This window comes from Silene latifolia, chromosome 2 (genome assembly GCF_048544455.1).
Source record: "Silene latifolia isolate original U9 population chromosome 2, ASM4854445v1, whole genome shotgun sequence".
Classification (NCBI taxonomy): domain Eukaryota; kingdom Viridiplantae; phylum Streptophyta; class Magnoliopsida; order Caryophyllales; family Caryophyllaceae; genus Silene; species Silene latifolia.
The window spans coordinates 191,610,666-191,631,879 of record NC_133527.1 but is presented as its reverse complement, the minus strand read 5'-3'; the positions used below and the strand labels follow the sequence as shown (position 1 = coordinate 191,631,879).

The window sequence follows — 21,214 nt, the reverse complement described above, 5'->3', positions numbered from 1 at the left end:
GAGCATATGACATATATTAAACACAAATTCTTGTTTCAGACGGACACTTTTCGTCTTATTTGTCAGACGGATAAAATGTTGCCATTTTTTAAGAAAATGTAACCAATTAATTCACAAAATGTTATGACTAGAGGTGTCATTTTTTACCCTGAAAATGATGTGAACAATAATGGTAACATGTTATCAGAAAATAACAATATTTTATTGTAAAATGATGACATGTTACCCGTCTTATTTCAGACCAAAAGCAATGGTCTTAAGAAAAACGGACTGTATATTAAAACGGAGTACATTTTATATTTGTATGTTCAAAATGTTGGATTGGATACACAAAAGGACTAACCATGTTCTGTTGGACTTAAAGTCACTTAATTTAAGTTCACTTCAGATTTTATAAATTCAGTTTAGTTCAGTTCAGATTCTATAAGTTCAGTTCAATTCAGATCCTATAAGTTCAGTTTAGATCCTATAAGTTCAGTTCAGATCCTATAAGCTTAGCTCAGATCTTATAAGTTCAGCTAAGATCATATAAGTTAAGTTCAGTTCATATCAGGTCAGTTTTAGTGCAAAAGAATGTGGCCTTAATATCGGTGTATACGTGTACTAGCTTTTGAACCCGTAATATTGATATTAATTGTAATTGTCATAATTTAACATGTTATTTTATATAAATAAAAAAAATCGGCAACAATTGACTGAGATTAGAAATAATTATTAACGGAGTAAATTAATAATTTCAGCTTAATTCAGTTCAGATTCTATAAGTTCAGTTCAATTTAGATCATATAGAAGAACGCAGCTAAACTCAAGATGTGACATGATACCGTGACTCAGCCAAATACCTTTCAATCTTACAAGACAAATTAGTTGGATTCTCGCGGATTCACTCATCCACTCATAAGGGGTAAGTTATATGTTAGATAGAAATAATTAAGACACTCACTCAACTTATGAAACATGCATGTATTCTAATGTGATAGAAATTTCTCTAACTAATACGCATTCACAATAAAGATAAAAGTACATGTATCAAGGACAATAGGGTGGTAAATGGGCAAGGGTATAGAAATGGTTTGTGTCAAGGCACGTATGGATATGTGAGGCTAAGACGATAGTCGCAGCGCTAAACCAAAAGCCAATTCTAATAATACAAAACATAAATCATCCCAACTAGAGAAATCATCTCAACTCTAACAACATACGAGAGACTATGAATTGCTCTCCAAATATGCATTAGACTCTAGTACACACCACTTATAATCTCTTAACAAAATTCAATGAAGCAATCTTTCTTTTTCTTCTCTTTTTTTTTCGGTCTCTTCTTTTATTTTTTGTATTCTTCTTTTATTTTTATTTTTTTCTCTGCTTCATATTTCTTCTTTTCCAACATAAGAGATTATTGCTATAAAATTTAAGCTACTACCCACATGACATAAAATGGTTTATTTGAATGGTAAGAATCGCCTCTCCTCAAAAGAATATTGTATGGCTTATTTGAACGGTATGAATCGCCTCTCCTCATGTACTTAATCATATGAATGCGCAAAAATTAAGAAACTAATGTCACACTTATGCAGTTTGATATTACATATTCCACAAGAAGAATCACACTCTTTTAGCCTAATTGACAAATAAGACCAGTTTATTGATGTTTCTGTCCTAAGAAACTCTATAGACCTCAGAAATTTAAGTGGTTTACCAACATAATATTGTCAAATTTACCTGGGATAAGGCATACTATTACGGTCAAGACTTGAGTTATGAGCTTTGTTTTCATGAATAACTAGTCAAGACAATGTACATGGACAACTTAAGTGGGATTCAAATGCAAAAACAAAGCAAACTATCATAATTGCTACTCAATTGACCAAGACTCGACCTAAAATAAAGAAAAACATGTTTTTGTATTTTATAAATTTTTAAATTTTATGGATTTTTGATTTAAATGCACACAACATAAGTAAATCGCGCATCATAAATAAATCACACAACAAAACTGAAGATTAACTGGCGGGTTAAAAAATGAGTGAGAATGATTACTATACCGACAGTTGAGAAATAAGTTAAGTATTCCCAACAAATCATTTGTGATGAAATCCCCAAAAACTCAACATCAAGGCTCCAATATAATCATTTGTGTTAAATATAATGTTAAGGAGTTCTAAAATACCGCTTAAGCTAAAGGTGAAAACGACATAGACCACCAATAAAAGGAAAAAACACACAATTCAAAGTATAAATCACTGCATATAGTAGCATAAATGAATGGAAACATATTGGCAAAAGAACATCAGGATACCTTCCCGAGAGATGGCCGTCTATCCCATCATCCAATGTTAAGCAGTTAATTAAAGAACATGAAAATATTAAGAGACAAGTAGGTATGAAATTTAGACTATATGAATTATGAACAACACCAACCAAAACAAAAGGAGAAGCATTTCGGATTGAATCTATGAGCAATGGTTCCCGAGACTTGTAACAATACAACTCCATGGACTATAAAAACAAATCCTAACTCAGAATAGTCTACAATCAACCAGCCTGTCGCCCAACAAAAAAATCGATCTCTACACAACTTGATCATTATCTACCAGACTGTTTCCAAAGAAACGGAAGGATCAGATCTATAACCGTGGTGATTTTATAGGGCTGAAATGCATACTGACACCTCTTGTAAATTGTAATCATCACAGTGACACAAACAATAACAAAAACTTAATGTGACTAACAATCGAACCATCAAGATGAAGGTTCCAAATATAATAACAAAAACTTAATGTAACTAATCATCCAATCAGACTAACTAGCTCATCATCCAATGTTAATAAGTAATTAAAGAACATGAAAATACAGCAGAAGTGGAAAGTTCGGAAATTAAAGGGAATAATGTGTCGTATACTAAGTCGCAAAGTTATATTGGTCGATAATGTATAAAAAGTTGAAAACTAACAACACATTTAATTATGCCAAAAAAAATGTTACTCCGGCACATGAGATGGCACTCAAAGAGTTAATTTTGATTAATGGAGATGCGTCAGCCAATAACGTGTTTTCGCAAGGAACCTTTGGCCGTATGAATAGAACAGGACATTGCTTTTTCGGAGAATAACTGTGCGGCCATTGGTTATTGGTCACTCACAAGGAGAGAGAACCTACTACGAGTCTTTGACAACAAACAAAAACTGGAGATTGTCTACAAATATGGCTACAAGTGGTTTATCACTAGTAGAAAAAACCCCTATGATGGCGGTTATAAATGACCTTTTGTGGCGGTTTTTAGAGATTTAGGGTCCGTCGTTTATCGCGGCGTCGTATAAACTTTACGGCGGTTGTAGACGGTTGTTAAACCGCCGCAATAGCTCTCCTATAGTGGCGGTTGTTATACAAAACCGCCATTATAAACTTATATAATACAACGGTTGTTAGACAAGAACCGCCATTGTAACTCATCTATAATGACGGTTATTTTTTAAAAACCGCCACCATAGGTAATTCAATAATAACTTCCCACCATTACATGTTCTCTATAACGTCGGTTGTTGTTAAAGAACCGTCACTAAAGGTAATTATGACGTCGGTTGTTAGTAAAGAACCGTCACTAAAGGTGAACTAATAGTGGCGTTTCATACTTAAGAACCGCCAACATAGACAAATATTTTTTTTTAAAAAAAATTATTTGCTACCAAAATTTCGGCAGCAATGTCGACATTGATTTGATAAGCCAAATAGCGAAATAAATAAACAATGCATACAAAAGAATGCCAACCAACGAACTTGCATATCATCCGACTGAACAATAGTGTCGATGTCAAAAGTATACATCCAAGTGTATAAATAATCACATACACGTCTAGTGAATAAACTAATCTAACATTTCATGTTCTCTAAACATTTAATAGCCCACACGTCTTTAACATCTTTTATCTCGTCAATTAACGTTGAATCTGCAATAATACATTTAGCAAACCAATAATTAGAAAAACAACCTAAACATTATTAAAATCAACATAAGACATTATAGAACACTCCCGAGTTTAATTGAAAGCTTTTGCATGAGTGAGACAAAATCAAATGAATAAGATAATGAGTAATGACTTCTTACTTACACTGGTTTTGTCTCACTTAGCGATGTGCTATATAGATTGATACTTAGGTTCGTCACGCGGCGCAATGCTATTGAAATTATGTTCACTAGCTAAAACCTTAAAAAAGCATGAACTATATCTAAATAGAATTCAGGAGATTATAAGAGCTCGTAAAATCCAAAAAAAAAGGACCTGTCACACATAGCACTAATTCTTGAAAACATTTCACAAATATAATCAATAGAATTAGGGTTTGGGAAATTGGGGAAAAATGAAAATTCGAAAACTGAATTGGGTTTGTGAACTTACCAGAAAAAGAGGAGGTTGTGGCGGACAACGATTGTTGATACTTAATGAGGTTGTTCGATACTTAAGGAGTAATGGTTCAGCTCCCTCTTTTTTGATTCTGAAGAATTTTGCCTCCTCTTAAGCTATTGCTACCTGTATTATCAGGTTTTGGTTGTTGTCAGCCCTGCCAACACCAATGCGTTGATCCTGAAGGAGTTTGCGCCATCAATCCCAAAAAAGAACGTCACTTGCCTGACAAGGTTGGACCACATTCTTACTATTTCAGAGGCAAGAAGGCGTGACAAACAGTAATCAATCAAAGATGTCTTCTTATGAATGAAATTCGCGAGATAAACCACATTCAGAAAGTTAATGTTACCATACATTTGTGCTAAAATATTTATTTATTATGTTCCCCTCATAGCCAGCCCATCATACAGTGGTATCATCCGTCATTTATATTTTATTCCCCTCCATTAACACCTCCCTCGACGGTGCTGTCACTAAAACTCGCTCAACAGGCTCACACAATTTATATCACCAACAAGGCTATGTAAAGATGAAAAGGAGTTTGGAGTGAAAAATGAATAAGATGGGAAAAGTGGTGTGTAGTAGTATAACTTAAGTCAGTACTCAGCCTCATTTCAAGCTAAACTTCCTGTTTTAATTGCCTCCTGTATGTATGTGCATTAGAAGTATGGTCTTAAAAGTTAAACTAAAATTAAGAATATAGTATGGTACTTTAACAACCAGCATGACTCTCTTCCCCAACAACCAAAGATAGTTTTCAAAACTTCTTCATTAACATATATAAGGAGTATAGTAATATAGTATGGCATTAGCATCAGAATAATCTTTCAACCAAGTGAACTACAACCATTTTAAGAACTTAAAATTTAGTCCAAATTTTCAAGATAGTTTCTCTAAATTACTCCATTTCATTGCTAGTCCGCCTCCTAACATTTTCAATCAATATATCCATTACCATCATTTAACTTCAAATTATGGTTCCATCACTAAATCTAACGCGTTTCCCAACAATGAACCATGTTTTTCGCATGAAAAACTACACTGCACTAGTGCACTAGCATTGTATGAGACACTTGGGTGGATCTAGTCCTACTACAACAAGCCACAAATCAACATTTTACATGTACATTATGCAAACATACACCTGATCAGAAAAGGTAAGGCAACTTACTCAAGGGGTCTGCGATGGTGATGAAGATCAGAGCAATAAAATGGCCAATTACGTGAAAGGGTTTTTGAGTACTGAACTACTACACATATACAAGCATGACCCAACTCAAGGTCTTGAAAAATGTCCAACCGTAGTTCCTGTAAAAGTCGATATCTTTCTATTATTGTAATCCTAGTCTACTACATCAACCGATCATCGTCCCGTCCATCTTTTCCCATCATATTCATTCTTCACTCCCAATTCCGTTAAATTTCATCCCTATTTCCCACAATTTAGCATCTCAATTTATGTAAAAAACCTATGACAGAGAGCTCAAATAAAAAGTTTACCCCACGCCAAAATTGAAAGGAAGATTAGTATGTAGAGTGACCGAAAAATGAGAAAATGTGAGAAATTAAGGGCTCAAATCATATACGACTAGTTTATCAACTATAATTTCAGGAAAAAGAACAATAATTTCAATAATATAACAACAATCATCGGTTTAATTTCAATAGTGTAACAGCAATCAATTAATAGGATGCCTAAAGTACTTACGCCAAACACAGGTAAAAGAAGCACAGGTAACTGGTAGTCTGGTACAATAGCTGTACCTAAGAACTTTCCGCTTGATACATTCACTCAATCGACGAAAACCATCAGTCAGCGGAATCAAACAAATACACACTATAACTAAAAACCCCAGCCAAACAAGAAGCCACATTTTCTATCGATTTCACTAATATTCTACTTTCATTTTTTCCTCCCTCCGCCCCAATCATTTGTTTACATTTTATATTCTTTACGAAACGTATTTTTAACAAAGGTAAACAAATGATTGTGATGGAGGGAATAAACAAAAACGGAAATAAAGATAGGATGATTCACTTCTTACTTCCCTTTGCTAATATTTAATCATCACTTTGCTCTCCCCTATTTGAACCAAAATTACTTTTAACTGATGTCAAACCAGCATGAAAGTTTCAAATGCTAACACAAAGCATTAACAAAATAGTTGGACAAACCACCAGAAAAGAGCAGAAGACAAAAGAGAGAGGGGATTATAAGCAACACCCTGTTGCAAAATGAATTAAAACATCAATAAAGAACATGTTAATAAGGGGATCATGTTTAAAACCCGGAATACTGATTACTAGTATCCTCACAACAACATTAGACCAATAACAACACAAAAGGCTGATAATCATATCTCCATTTCAGATAAACAACAACAAACAACGAACTCAACCTATAATTGATCAAACCTTTTGTTTCCAATCATTTGTACTCCAAAAAAACAACCATATGTAGTCTTGTATACCCACCAACATCTTTATTTTTAGTTTAATGGCAAATTAGAGAAACAAATGACAGAGTAGTTGAGAGAATAATTAAAAAAAAAAAGAAAAATCGAATTACCTGTCCGGAAAGGAGACGAAGGGGGACGAAATCCATCAATACAATGGTTTAATTAGAAGGAGAAGAAGGACGATGGTGCGCGAGAGCGACAAAGGCGATGTCCCTGGCGGAAGAGTGGCCACTGGAGTGGAGGAGGTGAAGGCGATATTGGTGGAGGGAGTTTGGGTTTCATTAGGGAGAGGGGAAAATTGAAATTAAATTGGGGGATTGAGGGTTTGGCAGTGAGACTAAAGAATAAACGTGTGTGAGAATTTTAAAGGGCTACGTTTTTTTTTGTTTTGCTATTAAGTCGGTTGTGATTAAAAACCGACACAAAAACATATAATGGCGGTTTTTTAACCCAAAAAATTATAGATTAGTATTAACTTTAGCGTCATTCTTAACGTCGGTTGTTAATATAACCGCCACAATTGACTTACGGTGGCGTTTTCTATTTGAAACCGCCATAAAAAGTTTCAATTATCACGTCGGTTCTTACTTAAACCGCCGCAATAGACCTCCTACATACATAAAAATTGTGTTCCCGCCAATTTATTGAGCTTTTCGCGTCGTTTCTATTAGAACTGCCGCGATAACTGCGTCGCGATAGGGGTTTTTCTACTAGTGTATAAAAGAGTGTAATTATTAATTATTAACAGAGTAATTACTCTGTTAATAATTATTTCTAATCTCAGTCAATTGTTACCGAATTTTTGTTACTTATATAAAATGAGAAAACAAGCTCGAATTTCAAATTACTTAACTTATTCAGAAATAGGACGCTTATAAGTTAACAATTAGGACTTATCTTACTCAAACAATGAAGTTGGAGGTTCGATATTCACCCGTGAGATAAGTTCGCTCATTTGAAAAAAAAAAAATGTAAAAAGAATACATTTTATATAGTAATGACAATCTAAAATAACTCTTTATTACAATAAGAAAGAATAATACAATCATAAAAATCATGTTATGATTCTACATGTAGGCTTTTACCCAAAATTGTTAAGACATCCGTTTTTTTATGTTACGTATCTTGCCACGATATGTTACAATTTACTATAATTTGCTAGAATTTTGCCACGATTTATTAATATTTTCTTGCAATTATTGTTAAGTTTATTTGAACTTTGCACAAATATTGATTGTAAAAATTATGACTATGATTCCTTATATAAGTTATACCAAAAAAGAAAAATGCTTAGGTTATATATATAAAAGGTAAAAAATGAACACAAACATTTTAAACCGAATCAATCAACTACCATGAAATGGCACCAACCTCACATCACTATTTACAAGAGAAACTAATCCGACTATGATCTTGTTCAGAAACACATACTTGTGCTGCGATTAAATCATGCTACGTACTCGTCATTCCGATAACTCATAAAAACACAAGGTCAAATTTTCTATATTCAGAAAAAACATTTCTACCAGTCACTTGTAATACATCTTCCATTATACAAGCATAGAAAAAAGAGTGTAAATCAATAAACAAGGAAAAAGATCAACAATTCAATTAAACACAAAATCAACACAATTACATACCCTAGCCGGAGGAAACTGGGTGGAGATAGTTGAACCACCTCGGAAACCGGGTTTGGGGGCACCATTTCTCAGCACAACAACATAAACGCGCTAACTGTTAAAAAAAACAAATTACGAAAAGATTTTAAGGAAGAATGGCAAAACAATTAAAATAAATAAGTTAGAAGAATTACAATTTCTGAATCATCTTTGCGGAGAAATCGAATGCGTGGGCAACGCAAGCAGGAGATTTGTAAATTAGAGAGTGATAAAAGTTTGTTTGAGTATCCGTAGGAGCAAGGCTAAAGAGTAGTACTTGTAGTCTCATAGTGATGGGGTAGTGGAGAGAATCAAAACAGAAATAATAATGACGTCACGCGCCAACAATATTAATGTTACGGAAGATTTATCAAGTTCTCTACGGGGGTCTGACTATACATAAAAAAACATAATTACTCGGCTTAAAACCAGTTAAACACAAAATCAACACAATTACATACCCTCGTCGGATAAAGCTGGGTGGAGATAGTTGAACCACCTCGGAAACCGGGTTTGGGGGAACCATTTCTCAGTACAACGGCAAAAACGCGCCAACTGTTAAAAAAAATAGGAAAATATTTTAAGGAAGAATGGCAAAACAATTAAAATAAATAAGTTAGAAAATTACATTTTCGGATCATTTTGCGGAGCAAGCAGGCGGTTTGTAAATTAGAGAATGATTTTGTTGGAGTATGCGTGGGGAGCAAGGATATCCTCGTACGATCGTGTCGGGTGATCAAGAGCCCTTCGTCACAGTATTTACTTATGGGCTAACAGGTCACACTTTGGCCAAGTATCCTACAAAGAGACTCCCGAAAGCCAGAAGTATTAAAGGAATGGCCATAGGGAGTAGTACTACTTATAGTCGAGTGATGGTAGTGGAGAAAATCAAAACATAAAGGAAATAATAATGACGTAAGTTAATATTACTCGAGTATTTTATTGAAATGGAATAACTTTTTACTCGGTTTATAGTTATATGAGTGTAGATCCCGCGCGGTAAATATAGGCCTTTTAATTTAGTATTTAGTTATAGATTTTAGATTTATATCTCACTTTTTTTATAAAAAATAACTAATATTCAAATTAATAAAAAGAATTGAATAATTCCACGAATTGTGTTTTTTATGAAAATATTTTAATTACATCAAATTATTTTAAAAAAATCATTTTTTCGTGAGGAAGTTAATAATAAGAGAGACAGTTTTTATGTATACATTATTTTAAATGGGAAATTAGTTTAATAAATGAAAATTTAGTTTGTTTCCATACAAGTTTGAGCACTTTGGAGGGAAAACTTTAGAAAAATTGTATTATTTTTGTATATAGGAGGATTTATATACTTTTTAAATTTGCACATCATTAATATTTATTAGTTCACTCAATTGTATTTTGATATAAAACAAAAAAATGAAATGGAAAATTAATAAAAAAAATTATTTAAGTTGTGAATTTTTGTTAGTGAATTTTTTTGTCACGAAGCTAATTGTAAGCACATGTCAAGTTACTTTCTGCAGTAATAATTATTGCATTACTGAAAAATTTAGCAACTTATACTGTATAATTTAATATCAATTTTATTTTATTTTAATGAAAAAAATCATAATTGTGAATTTATTTAGAAAATTAGAGTTTATTTATAAGAATATATTCATTGAAAAGATAATAATGTAATGAAAGAAAAATTTATTTATTACCTTATTTAGCTAAATGCTTTTTGGAGGGAAAATTAATAGAATTTTTATTCTCTGAGTAGTAGAGGGATTTCTCGAATATTTTATTGAAATGGGAAGAACTTTTTGTGTGCGGAGTGAATACATTTTTTTAATATTAGAGTTGTTACGTAGATAAAAATAGGAAAATATTTTTTTTAGCAGGTCTATGTCTATCGGCCCGACCCGTGACATTTTTCTTTGTCCATACCAACTCGTTAATTTTGGCTGGCCTATTTTTGTTATCCGTGAGTACCGTGACCCGTTACTTTAATATTTTTCTATGACCAAGCTTGTTTAAGTAGCAGGTCAAGTAGGCCGGCCCAAAATGGGTTGGCTCATACCTCGTCAGCTCTAACCGAGACAACAAGAAATGACATAGTTAAACAAATGACCGAGATTTGGGGAGTAAGGCCCTCTTCTTCCTGGCTTATTTTCAGCTCACTTCAGTTTAGCTCAGCTCTATTCAGTTCAGTTCAGCTCAGTTCAGTTTTAAAAGCTTCTCATATCTCATACCACTATTTACAATTTAGGTGGTGTTCACTTGTTGTGGTGATGGCAATGGTGGCTAACTTTTGATTGTGTTAGTAGAAGGGTAAAAGATGGTGGTAAGTAACTGTTTAGAAAAGGGCAAAATGGGTTAAATTTCTAATTTTTTGATGATTTAAAATCAATTATGACATAATTAAGCTTATTAGGTAACAATTTGAGAAGAGTTGTAACCATGTAGGTAGTATTATGAATAAAAAAGGATAATATGTACTATTTTGAAAAATCTTGATTATAATAGATAATAATTTGCAATTTTTCCTAGAAATAATTATGTGGTATAATAAGTTATAAAGCATGAATTTGCAGTGGCACTAGTGCACAACTTGTAGAAGACTCCCCCTCTAACGCAAACTTTTGCGCGCTCGAATCCTGTGAGGAAATGTTTTGCTACCTTGATCATAACCAGGGGTCAAAATTTATTATGAGACCGACTCTAGTAATATCAATGGTTAGATTATATTACAATTTATGTTACGTATCTTGCCACGATATTCAAGCTGCAATATTCAAGCTTTTTATATCAGCTGCAATATTCAAGCTTTTTGTTCTTAGAACCTGTGTGTTTTGATTTCCTATGTATTCATCTTTGCTGGTGATCGAGCTGCTAGCTTGCTAGTTCAGTAGTTACCATTTTGCCTTGTTCGTGATTTTTGCAGTCAAGTATTCATTATCTCTAGGCGACCTTGCAAGCGTGCACATTTAATGTATTTACCGACCTTTTTTATGTAACTACAAGCCATTTTAGTCTATCTACTACATATATTACTCATATATGAGAAACATTTTAGTGTAGTTATCTCACTATTCCCCCATCGTTTGTCCCAATAATAATGGTTAGGGTTTGGGGTGCAATAGACTTATCAATGCATGAAGTAGCCATGTAGATGCATGAAAAAACAATATATGTGCATCAAACAACCGTGTACATGCATGAAATAAGTGTGTTATATATGGGCATGAAATAAGATTATATTTGCATAAAATAAGGTTATATGTGCATGAAATAAGGTTATATGTGCATTTAAAAGTTCTCCAATTTCATCTAATTACTGTTGGTCAAGGACATTCATTTTAAGTTAAACCCGTTCCCATCATAAGAGAAAGGGTGTAAATGCATGAAATAAGTTTCTATGTGCATGAAATAATTTCTATGTGCATGAAATAAGTGCTAAATGAGCATGAATTAAGGTTCTATGTGCATGAAATAAGGATCTATGTGCATTAAAAAGTTCTTCAGTTGCATCAGTTAGTTATATTATGATACTCATTACTTTTGGTTGACATTAATTTTATATGGGCATAAAATAAGATTATATGTGCATGAAATAAGGTTCTATGTGCATGAAATAAGGGAAATGATTGTGGAGAAGATTTAATGTATTAACCGGCCTTTTTATGTAACTACAAGGCATTTTAGTGTATCTATTACATATCTTACTAATATATGAGAAACATTTCAAGGTACTTATGTTAGTTATTTCTTACTCGTATTTGTTTAGTGTATTTTAAAGGCTATTAGCTCAATGGTAGAGCAATGTGCAAATTTTGCACAAAGGTATGGGTTCGAGTCCCATATAGCCTATTAAATAAATTCCATGATTGCATCTTGTCGAGATGCAAGCGGGTACAGTCTAGCTAAGATTAGACATGCCATAATCATACATTCATACTTAGGCAAAGATGAGAAGGCCAGAATTAGACTCGTGCGTGCAACAAGAACGCCAAGGAGGGAATGTAATAGCTTTGTATAAATCAGAAGTTCAAAGACTAGCTTATGCAATATATACTATGACCATACATTCTGGAATTTCGCAATCTCAATGTAAAAGAAACATTGGTATGTCCTAGCCAATGTGAGAGTTGAACCCACATCTTGTGCATTGCACATGCTCTCCCATTTGAGCTAATTGACTTTCGTAGTTGGACCCAAATGATGCGCTTTCTAGGTCTATGTTGTAGCATATCAAGTTTTAAGAGAATTAAACCTGATATTTCGTGCACTTTGCTCATCTTTACGCTAAAAAGTAGTACAATAGTATAGATGATCACTTCATATACCTTAAACTGACCTTGGAAGTTTCCTTTGCCCTATCGAGTCCTGAACTTTTGCTCTCATAGCAGCATTAGCAATAACTTTTGGCCTTCTTACTTCATATTCTTTTATTTCTCTTAAAATTTGTTTCTCCTCCTTCAAAGACACACACTTTCATGTTGTATGTGATACTCCAAAGTCCAAGCTTTGTATCTGCATTAGGAAAAAAAGGACAAAAAATATTGTTATACTGCTATTTCAATCGAATTAATTTACTGAATTGTATATATATATATATAGAGTGATACTCCAACCTTCGTATCGAACAAATGTTGTATGTGATACTCCCAACTTCGTATCTGCATTAAGACACATACACTCCCAACCTTACTTAACACGCACCTTCAAAATATATTAATGCACATAATATTTCAAATACCATGGAATTTAGTGTGAGACGAAGGAAGTGACAATGATTTGTGCTATGTAGTAAAATACCAAGCATATCTCAAGGAAAGAAACTGAATACCGGGTAATCAATTGAGACGATGTAGAGTTGACTGAACCTGTAACAATTAACTGGGTGATGCAAGTTACTACAAGAGGAAAAGTAGCTTGTCATTAAAGTTAATAGAAAGGGAGCTTGGTTCTATTATAATCCGAAAGCGCTAGACTTATAATGGTCTATCGTATGTCGCTAGGCGGCCTATTGAAAGGACGTGGTGCCATAGTAGCGGGTATTATTGAAGTAGCTGGCTGGGCACTGGACATTTGTTTTCAGTCAGCTGGGTTTCACCGACTTCAATGTCGGAATTGTTACAACTCACATGTACTCGTACCAATTAACTATGTGCATCAAAAGCGACTCCTATTCCGATAGCCAAAATCAGAAGCATGTTAAGACATAAGAGCCATTGATTAAGCACAATGGCAAGACGTTGACAATATCAGAAACACCAAGTACAATGTTACGACCTTACAATAATACTACCAAAAATTGATGGCTTCCAATGACTGGAAAACGACTTTTCTTCTTAGCATCCCCATTTACACTAATGAACAATTCTAAGTTCATACATTACAGATAATGACAAAATACTATTTCTACCAGATTGCTAAATACCAGATTGCTAAAGCTGCTATAACAACAAAGGTTCAGGACTCGATGGGGCAAAGGAACCATCCAGAATCAGGTTAATTTCAAAAACTAGCTTATGTATACATACTAATAAACTTGCTAAAAATATAGGCCAAAATTATATTAAGAAAAAAAAAGGACAAAAAAGGATACATAAAAGCCTACTATACTGCTAAATAAGTCGATCTAATTTACTGATATTACGGTCAAAGTAATTCCAGATTGAACTGTTTATGAACCCTAATTTACTGATATTAGGGTCAAACTAATTCATCGTTGCTGCCATTTAGATTAAAATCGTATCAATCATAGAAATTTTACATAAAATCATCGTGTTATTGTTACAACACGGAAACATATCTTCTAATTACAAAATTGATTGAATTTAATCAAGAAACTTACCTTTGTCAATGGCGGTGAAGAAGAGTGTGACGGTAGTCGATGACAGTGAATAAGGAGAAACGCAATGGTCGGCGAAGGAGAAGCTGGTGATGTGCGGTGGTTGGCGAAGGAGAAACTGGTGATGCGCGGTGGTCGGCGAAGGAGAAGCTGGTGATGTGCGGTGATCAAATGAGGAATCAGAGAGGGAGAAGAGAGAGAAGTGTACGTGTGGTTTATAATTTGCGTCTAAAGTTTTATACGTTCCCAACCAAACTAATTCTTTGGAATTGTGTATAATCCAGCGATCTTAATAGGTTCTCATGGTTCTCAATATATGGGTGGTTCTCACCGGATCTCGACCATATATATATATATATATATATATATATATATATAAGGTAACAAATGAACACAAACATTTTAAACAGAATCAATCAACTACCATGAAATGGCACCAACCTCACATCACTATTTACAAGAGAAACTAATCCGACTATGATCTTGTTCAGAAACACATACTTGTGCTGCGATTATATCATGCTACGTACTCGTCATTCCGATAACTCATAAAAACACAAGGTCAAATTTTCTATATTCAGAAAAAAACATTTCTACCAGTCACTTGTAATACATCTTCCATTATACAAGCATAGAAAAAAGAGTGTAAATCAATAAACAAGGAAAAAGGATCAATAATGCAATTAAACAAAATCAACAACCCTAAATCCATTATACCCCAAATTAATCCAAACAAAACACATCAATTACAGAGTAGTAAAACAGCTAGAAACAATTACATACCCTAGGAGGAGCAGGAGAAAACTGAGTGGAGCTTGTTGAACCGGCTTGGAAGCCGCGGTTTGGGGCCGCATTTCTCAGCACTAGTGCAAAAACGCGCCAACTGCGTCAAAAAAAAAAAAAATTACAAAAAGATTTTAACTTTTAAAGAAGAATAGAAAAAGAAAATAAATAAGTAACAAGAATTTACGATTTCTGAATCGTCATTACAATTTTTGGGGAGGAACCGAATCCGTGGGCGGAGGTTTGTAATTGTACTGTATTTGAGGCTCCGTGGGGAGCAAGTCTAAAATGGTACTATAGTATTTATAGTCAGAGTTGTAGTAGATGGAGTAGTGGAGAGAAGCGAGAAATAATAATGTACCACAAGCGAGATTCTCATCCCGGCATCCCGACGGGATCAGGTACGAACTACTCTAACGTACGAACCGTACGAACCAACCTAACTCATACTAAGCACGCGCTTTAACTCAAAACGTCATCAAAACTAACCAAAAATTGTTTGAAAAATCAAGGATGCTGCACCTCCATCTCCAGTACCTTCATCTCCATTGCTTCACCTCCATATCCACTACCTTCATCTCCATTGCTGCGCATCAAAAGTAAGCTTGTATTCAGATTTCTATTTTGTATCACATAAACAATTGAAAAATCATAAATTAGGTTTTGAACAATTGAAATTTGAAAAAATTAGGGTTTACGAATTTTGATTGTAGACCGTGTTTTTAGTTTTTGATGGTGACTTAATTAATGTTTTGATACTATTTTTAGGATGGTGATAATTTCGTCATGTTCTCCTCCTTCAGGTATTCATTATTGTTCTAAATACATTTTTGGGGAACCCTAGAAACATTAATTGAATTAGGGATCCATTGCTGAAATTGCTTTAGGTATGCTAATAATTTTTATTTTTAATTGTATTGTAGCAGATAACGGAAGAGAGGACGATTCAGTCATAGAAGAAGTTATAGGTACACATCACTGATTTTTCTTCAATTAAAATATCGTGTGTAAATAGAAAGTTGAATAAATGTATCTATGAAGATGTATCAATCTATCTAGATACTTTGAATCTTATAAATGCTGGGTGAGAACTGTAAGATTAGTGTATCGTATCTGGCAATGAGAAATTGAGAATGTTAGAGGTAGTGTAGTAGGAGCATTATTTGTGATTGTTCGTTGATTCGTATTCTGTAATTTGGACTTTGAGACTCTCCTTTCTGAAGCAAATTTTCCAATGACCTAGCATAATGCTCGATTGCATAGTTTTTTTTCCCCTTTCAGTCCCTGCTTGCGGTTAGGAATTTTATTCTTTTTTCTAATAGAATTCCTGCATCCAAAGAAATGCATCACATTTTTGCTGACATATTAGGAAATGTATGGTTTAGTCACATAGGTATGCAATGTAAGTATGAATGGTTTCCTATTACCGAATTAACATTAGATGTCAGAAAATGTGACCTTAGACAAGATACACGTCTTTAACTTGTTAAGTACATTTTCCAGCTAGCTAAATTTCTACCTCTAAATAGTATGTATCTAGAGAACTGAACATGTGCATCTAGGGTCATGAAGATATGTACCTCTGCAGAATTTTTTTCCAGCTAGTTATGATTTTTTGTGTTTTTCCTTGTGCTTATTGAGCCACTAACAGAAGTGTATCTAGGTACAGGGCCGTCTGGGAGATTTCGGTGGCCCTGTGCGAAATCCCCGAACAGGGGCCCTAATTAACACAAATTTTCATTGAGAACGGGCACTATCCGTCACAAGCTGAATACGGATAATGCCCTCTCACAATATGCAAGTGGCACTATCCACAGAGTATATTTTTCACGATTAGACAAAAAATAATCTAAGCCACGACCTTAATCATTACCAAAATACTTGGAATGTTGTTTAAAGAGTAAATGGTTAAACCACATGATCGACAAACAAATTATCAAAAATAAAAAAAAATCCGCAAATTCTTGTTTCAGATGGTCGATTCCGCAATTATGCATTTTTTGTAAATATTAACACTCGGCTTTTGTTCTTCTCGGACAGTCTTATATTATAGGACAGTTAAATAAAAAGAAAAAGAAAAAGAAAACACTATCAAATACTCCCTCCACACACCTATTTTCACCCCATTTGCTTTTGGGAGGTCAAAGTTTTCGAACTTTGACCGTAAATAACTTGGAGAATAAAAATTATTAGATTATAAAATAAAAATATTCACACTTATTTTCATGATAGCTTCCACAAAAAAAAAATTCAAGAAAAAAAATTAACATATAGAAGTCGAAAATTACGGTCAAAGTGTCGTCTTGGAGACCGCAATAAAGCAAATGGGGTGAAAATAGGTGTGTGGAGGGAGTACACAATTATCGAGAAAATATATTCAGAAATTAAAAAAAATGGAGCACTGTGGAAAAGAGGAACACAGTGGGCCCCGTGACTAGAAAATTTACAAAAAAATGCGCAAGTGCGAATCGAACAAAAGGGTATTTGCTGTGGCATTTCAACTGCTTGCCACTTCACCATAAACATTAATACTGTTAATGTATGTATTGAGCAACTTTTATCTTTAGGCCTTAAACATAATTGGGCCCCAAAATCTGGGGGCCCTGTTCGGCCGCGCGGGTTGTACACCCCTTGGGCCGGCCCTGTCTAGGTAGCTAAAAGAGTGTACCTAGCTAGTGAAAGGTCAGTATCTAAAAAACATATATTCTGACACAACAACTAGAGTACCTAATTTGATTGATATGTGTACGTTTGCAGATAGTATACCTACTACTAATGTCCATGCTTCAGGCAGTACTGATATACCGCTTCCCTTGACTTATGCACCAGGTACAAAAAATGCACCTTCATATTCATTATTTGAAAATTAAAAAAGACGTATCTTAATACATGAACTGGTGTATCTAATATGATAGTGATGTGTATCTCTCACTTTTGTGTTTGCTGTTGAGTTACACTTTAATATGGACTGATCAGAGTGTATCTTAAGATACGTATTCTACTGTGTATAATTTCTTGTGCATTTCTTGTGCAGACAATGATATTCCTTGTGTACTTCCATTGACTGATGCATCTGGTAAAAAAATTGTATCTTGTTCATTATTAGACTAGCTAATAAAAATTGGTTTGACATAAATAACGATCTTTTTGTTGATTGTCTTGTAAAAACCCCAGAAGTTGGTTCTGAACATATAATTTTCGGATTCCCGAGTTGTCCAGAACATGTTAAACCAATCAATGGGATGATATTTCCAAATTTGGAAGATGGCATAGATTTTTACAACAAATATGCCAAAGTTTGTGGGTTCCAAGGTTAGATTCAACAAAATTGGTTAAAGGGGTTATTACACACAAACGTTGTGTGTGTAATAAAGAAGGCAAAAGTAGGAATAAGGGAACTAAGAGGAAGAGGACTGTTACAAGAACAGGATGTGAAGCTAAGGTTAGTTTTAGGAGGATGGATACTGATGAATATGAAATTTATGATTTCGTCAAGGTTCACATACATGCTATGGTTACACCATCAACAATGATTCATTTGAAACCATCTAGAAATTTGAATCTCTTTCACAAGAAAATAATCATGGATAATTCAAGAGTTAATCATGGTCCGGTGGATTTATTTAGAATGTTCAAAGAATATGTAAAAGGGTACAAAAATGTTGGGGCTTTTTTAGAAGATTTCAAAAAAATTTCAAGGGATGTTAAGAAATACATCAAGGAATATGATGCTGAGATGTTACTTGAAACTTTCATGCAAAAGAAGGCTATGTCTCCATCATTTTATTTCGACTTTGATGTGGATGATCATAAGAGACTAAGTAAGGTGTTTCAGGCAGATCCAATCTCAATTAAAAACTAGGCTCTTTTTGGTGAAGCCGTCTCTTTTGATGCTACTTATAACTTCAATGAATATAAAATGATGTTTTGCCCTTTCACGGGTGTGAACAACCATAAAAGGTGTGTCACTTTTGCGGGTGGTTTGTTAAGAAAAGGAAGATGAAGAATCATTTACGTGGTTGTTTGACAATTTTGTAAAGGCTATGGATGATTGCTATCCTTCTACAATAATAACTGACCAATGCCGAGGCATCAATCAAGCTGTAAAAGGTGTGTTTGGTGACCAAACACAACACCGATTATGCATGTGGCATATAATGAAAAACCTGCCAGACAAAGTCGGTCCATCAATTTGCCAAAAAACGAACTTTTTGAAGGAAATAAATTCTATTGTTTGGGATGGAGAGATTGATACAGAAGAATTTGAATTGAGATGGAAGTCGATTCTTTCCACGTATGAGCTTTCTGATCATGAATGGCTGAAATCAATGTTTGACATTCGTGCAACTTGGATTCCCGCCTACTTTAGAGACATATATCTTGGCGGGATTATGCGAACAACATCAAGGTCAGAATCTGAAAATAGCTTCTTTGGGAATTTCACTAACCTGCACCTTACTCTTGTCGAGTTTTGGATGCGTTTCCAATCAGCTATGGATACTCAGCAATGGAAATATTTAACGGTGACAGCTGATGATAAAAACACTTCTCCAAAATTATCAACACCTCTCCTTTTAGAAAAGAAAACTGCTGAATTTTACACAACAACTCTGTTTTATGAATTCCAACAAGAACTCCAAGCTGCATGTTTTAGTTGTGGTCTTTCACCGAGGACGATTGAAGACTACAATGACCATATTTCAATAATGGACCGTGAGAAAAACAAGGTATACACAGTTGATTTGACTGGTAACAAGTTTTCTTGCTCGTGTAAAATGTTTGAAAGAATCGGGTTACTTTGTAAGCATGTTCTGTGGGTGTTGAAGGATAGAGGGTTTGATGAAATACCTAGGGAGTATCTATTAGACAGATGGAGCAAAAATGCAACCTGCCGCCCTATTTTTAATGTTGTTGGGACAACACTCCTAGCTGATTGTGTGTCGATAGAAAACCACCAAAGCAAGATAAGTGAATTGTGGTCGGAAGTATTTACTTCGGTTTCGCTTGTTGAGGATAATGAGGAACTTGGTGATGAGCTGCTTGAACTTCTTCGCAGTTTCAATGAGAAATTGATGATTTCAGTTAAATGTGGGAAGTCAAAAAAACAAGAAAGCTGAAATTGAGATGCTTATTGGGTCAAAAATTCCTAACTAGTGTTCTACCACCAGAAAAATGCAAGAATAAGGGATCGGGAAGACGCATTACTTCAAGCAAAGAAAAAGCAGTACAAGAAAATGCAAAGCCTCTTAGGAAATGTCGTGCATGCGGTGAAATGACTCATCATGATAGTAAAAATTGTCCGAGTCGAGTCACTCAAAAGTGATTGCCTAAGTCGAGCTACTCAAAAGTTCATTTCAGTTTGATTTCAGTGAGTAAAAGTGTAAGCCATTTACAATATTGTTGTGGACTTAGTAGTAAGTAAAAACTTCTAAGAAAGTATGTAATATCTAACTCTAAATTGCGGAAGGATTGTCTTGTTGGTTTGCTTACAACTGAAAACTTGTAGTATTGAAGACTTCGAAGGATTGTCATGTTGGACATGCAATAATAGAAGTTCCTAGTTTTCTGTTTTTGTTTCCTTTTACTGTCCACACTTTGCCAATTGGATTGAATCATTGGGTATTCCAGGTAGAATAAGTATCAACGCAGCATCCTAACAAATTTTTAGTTAATTATACTCCCTAGATCCGTAATACCGTGACACGAGGTTATATTCTAACAAGTATTCAATTTAATAAGCAGAACTCAGCTCTTTGCACATCCATAAATGGCATAATATGCAATCCCATCATTTGTCATTACAAAGCAAGTAAGAAAAATTATGAATTAAAATAATCATCGTGTTCTTTATTACTGCGAATTATTCAATAAAAAATGGTTTGACTAGTGTAATGTAAATTTGGACTACTGTAGTAGATCACCCTATCCAAGCATGTCAACCACACAACGATAATGAATCGAGTTTGATGGAAAAATTTAAATATACTTCATTTCTAAAAAATGGTGCAGGAATGTTTGAATAACATACTCTGAATTTGAATAACATGTTGTGAATTTGACAATATTCACAAAAGA

The 21,214-nt window shown here is 34.1% G+C and overlaps 2 protein-coding genes and 1 long non-coding RNA gene across 3 annotated transcripts in view; 1 reads left to right on the top strand and 2 right to left on the bottom strand.

The window, feature by feature from the left end:
- Positions 1-21,214, bottom strand: part of LOC141644049 (putative transmembrane ascorbate ferrireductase 4) — a 150,835-nt gene that overhangs the window by 29,801 nt on the left and 99,820 nt on the right. The gene's annotated exons all lie outside the window — the stretch shown is intronic.
- LOC141644044 (uncharacterized) lies at positions 3,699-7,504 on the bottom strand. Its single transcript, XR_012543875.1, has 3 exons — positions 6,976-7,504; positions 4,398-4,628; positions 3,699-3,947 (listed from the first exon to the last, which is right to left on the bottom strand). It is a non-coding gene; the product is annotated as an uncharacterized LOC141644044 (long non-coding RNA).
- Positions 19,297-20,256, top strand: LOC141641842 (protein FAR1-RELATED SEQUENCE 5-like). Its single transcript, XM_074450489.1, has one exon. The coding sequence runs from the start codon at positions 19,297-19,299 to the stop codon at positions 20,254-20,256; it is 960 nt and encodes a 319-aa protein (XP_074306590.1).

What these genes read in the sequence shown, in the direction of transcription:
- LOC141641842 (XM_074450489.1), top strand. Translation starts at nt 19,297, where the DNA reads ATGAAAAACCTGCCAGACAAAGTCGGTCCATCAATTTGCCAAAAAACG.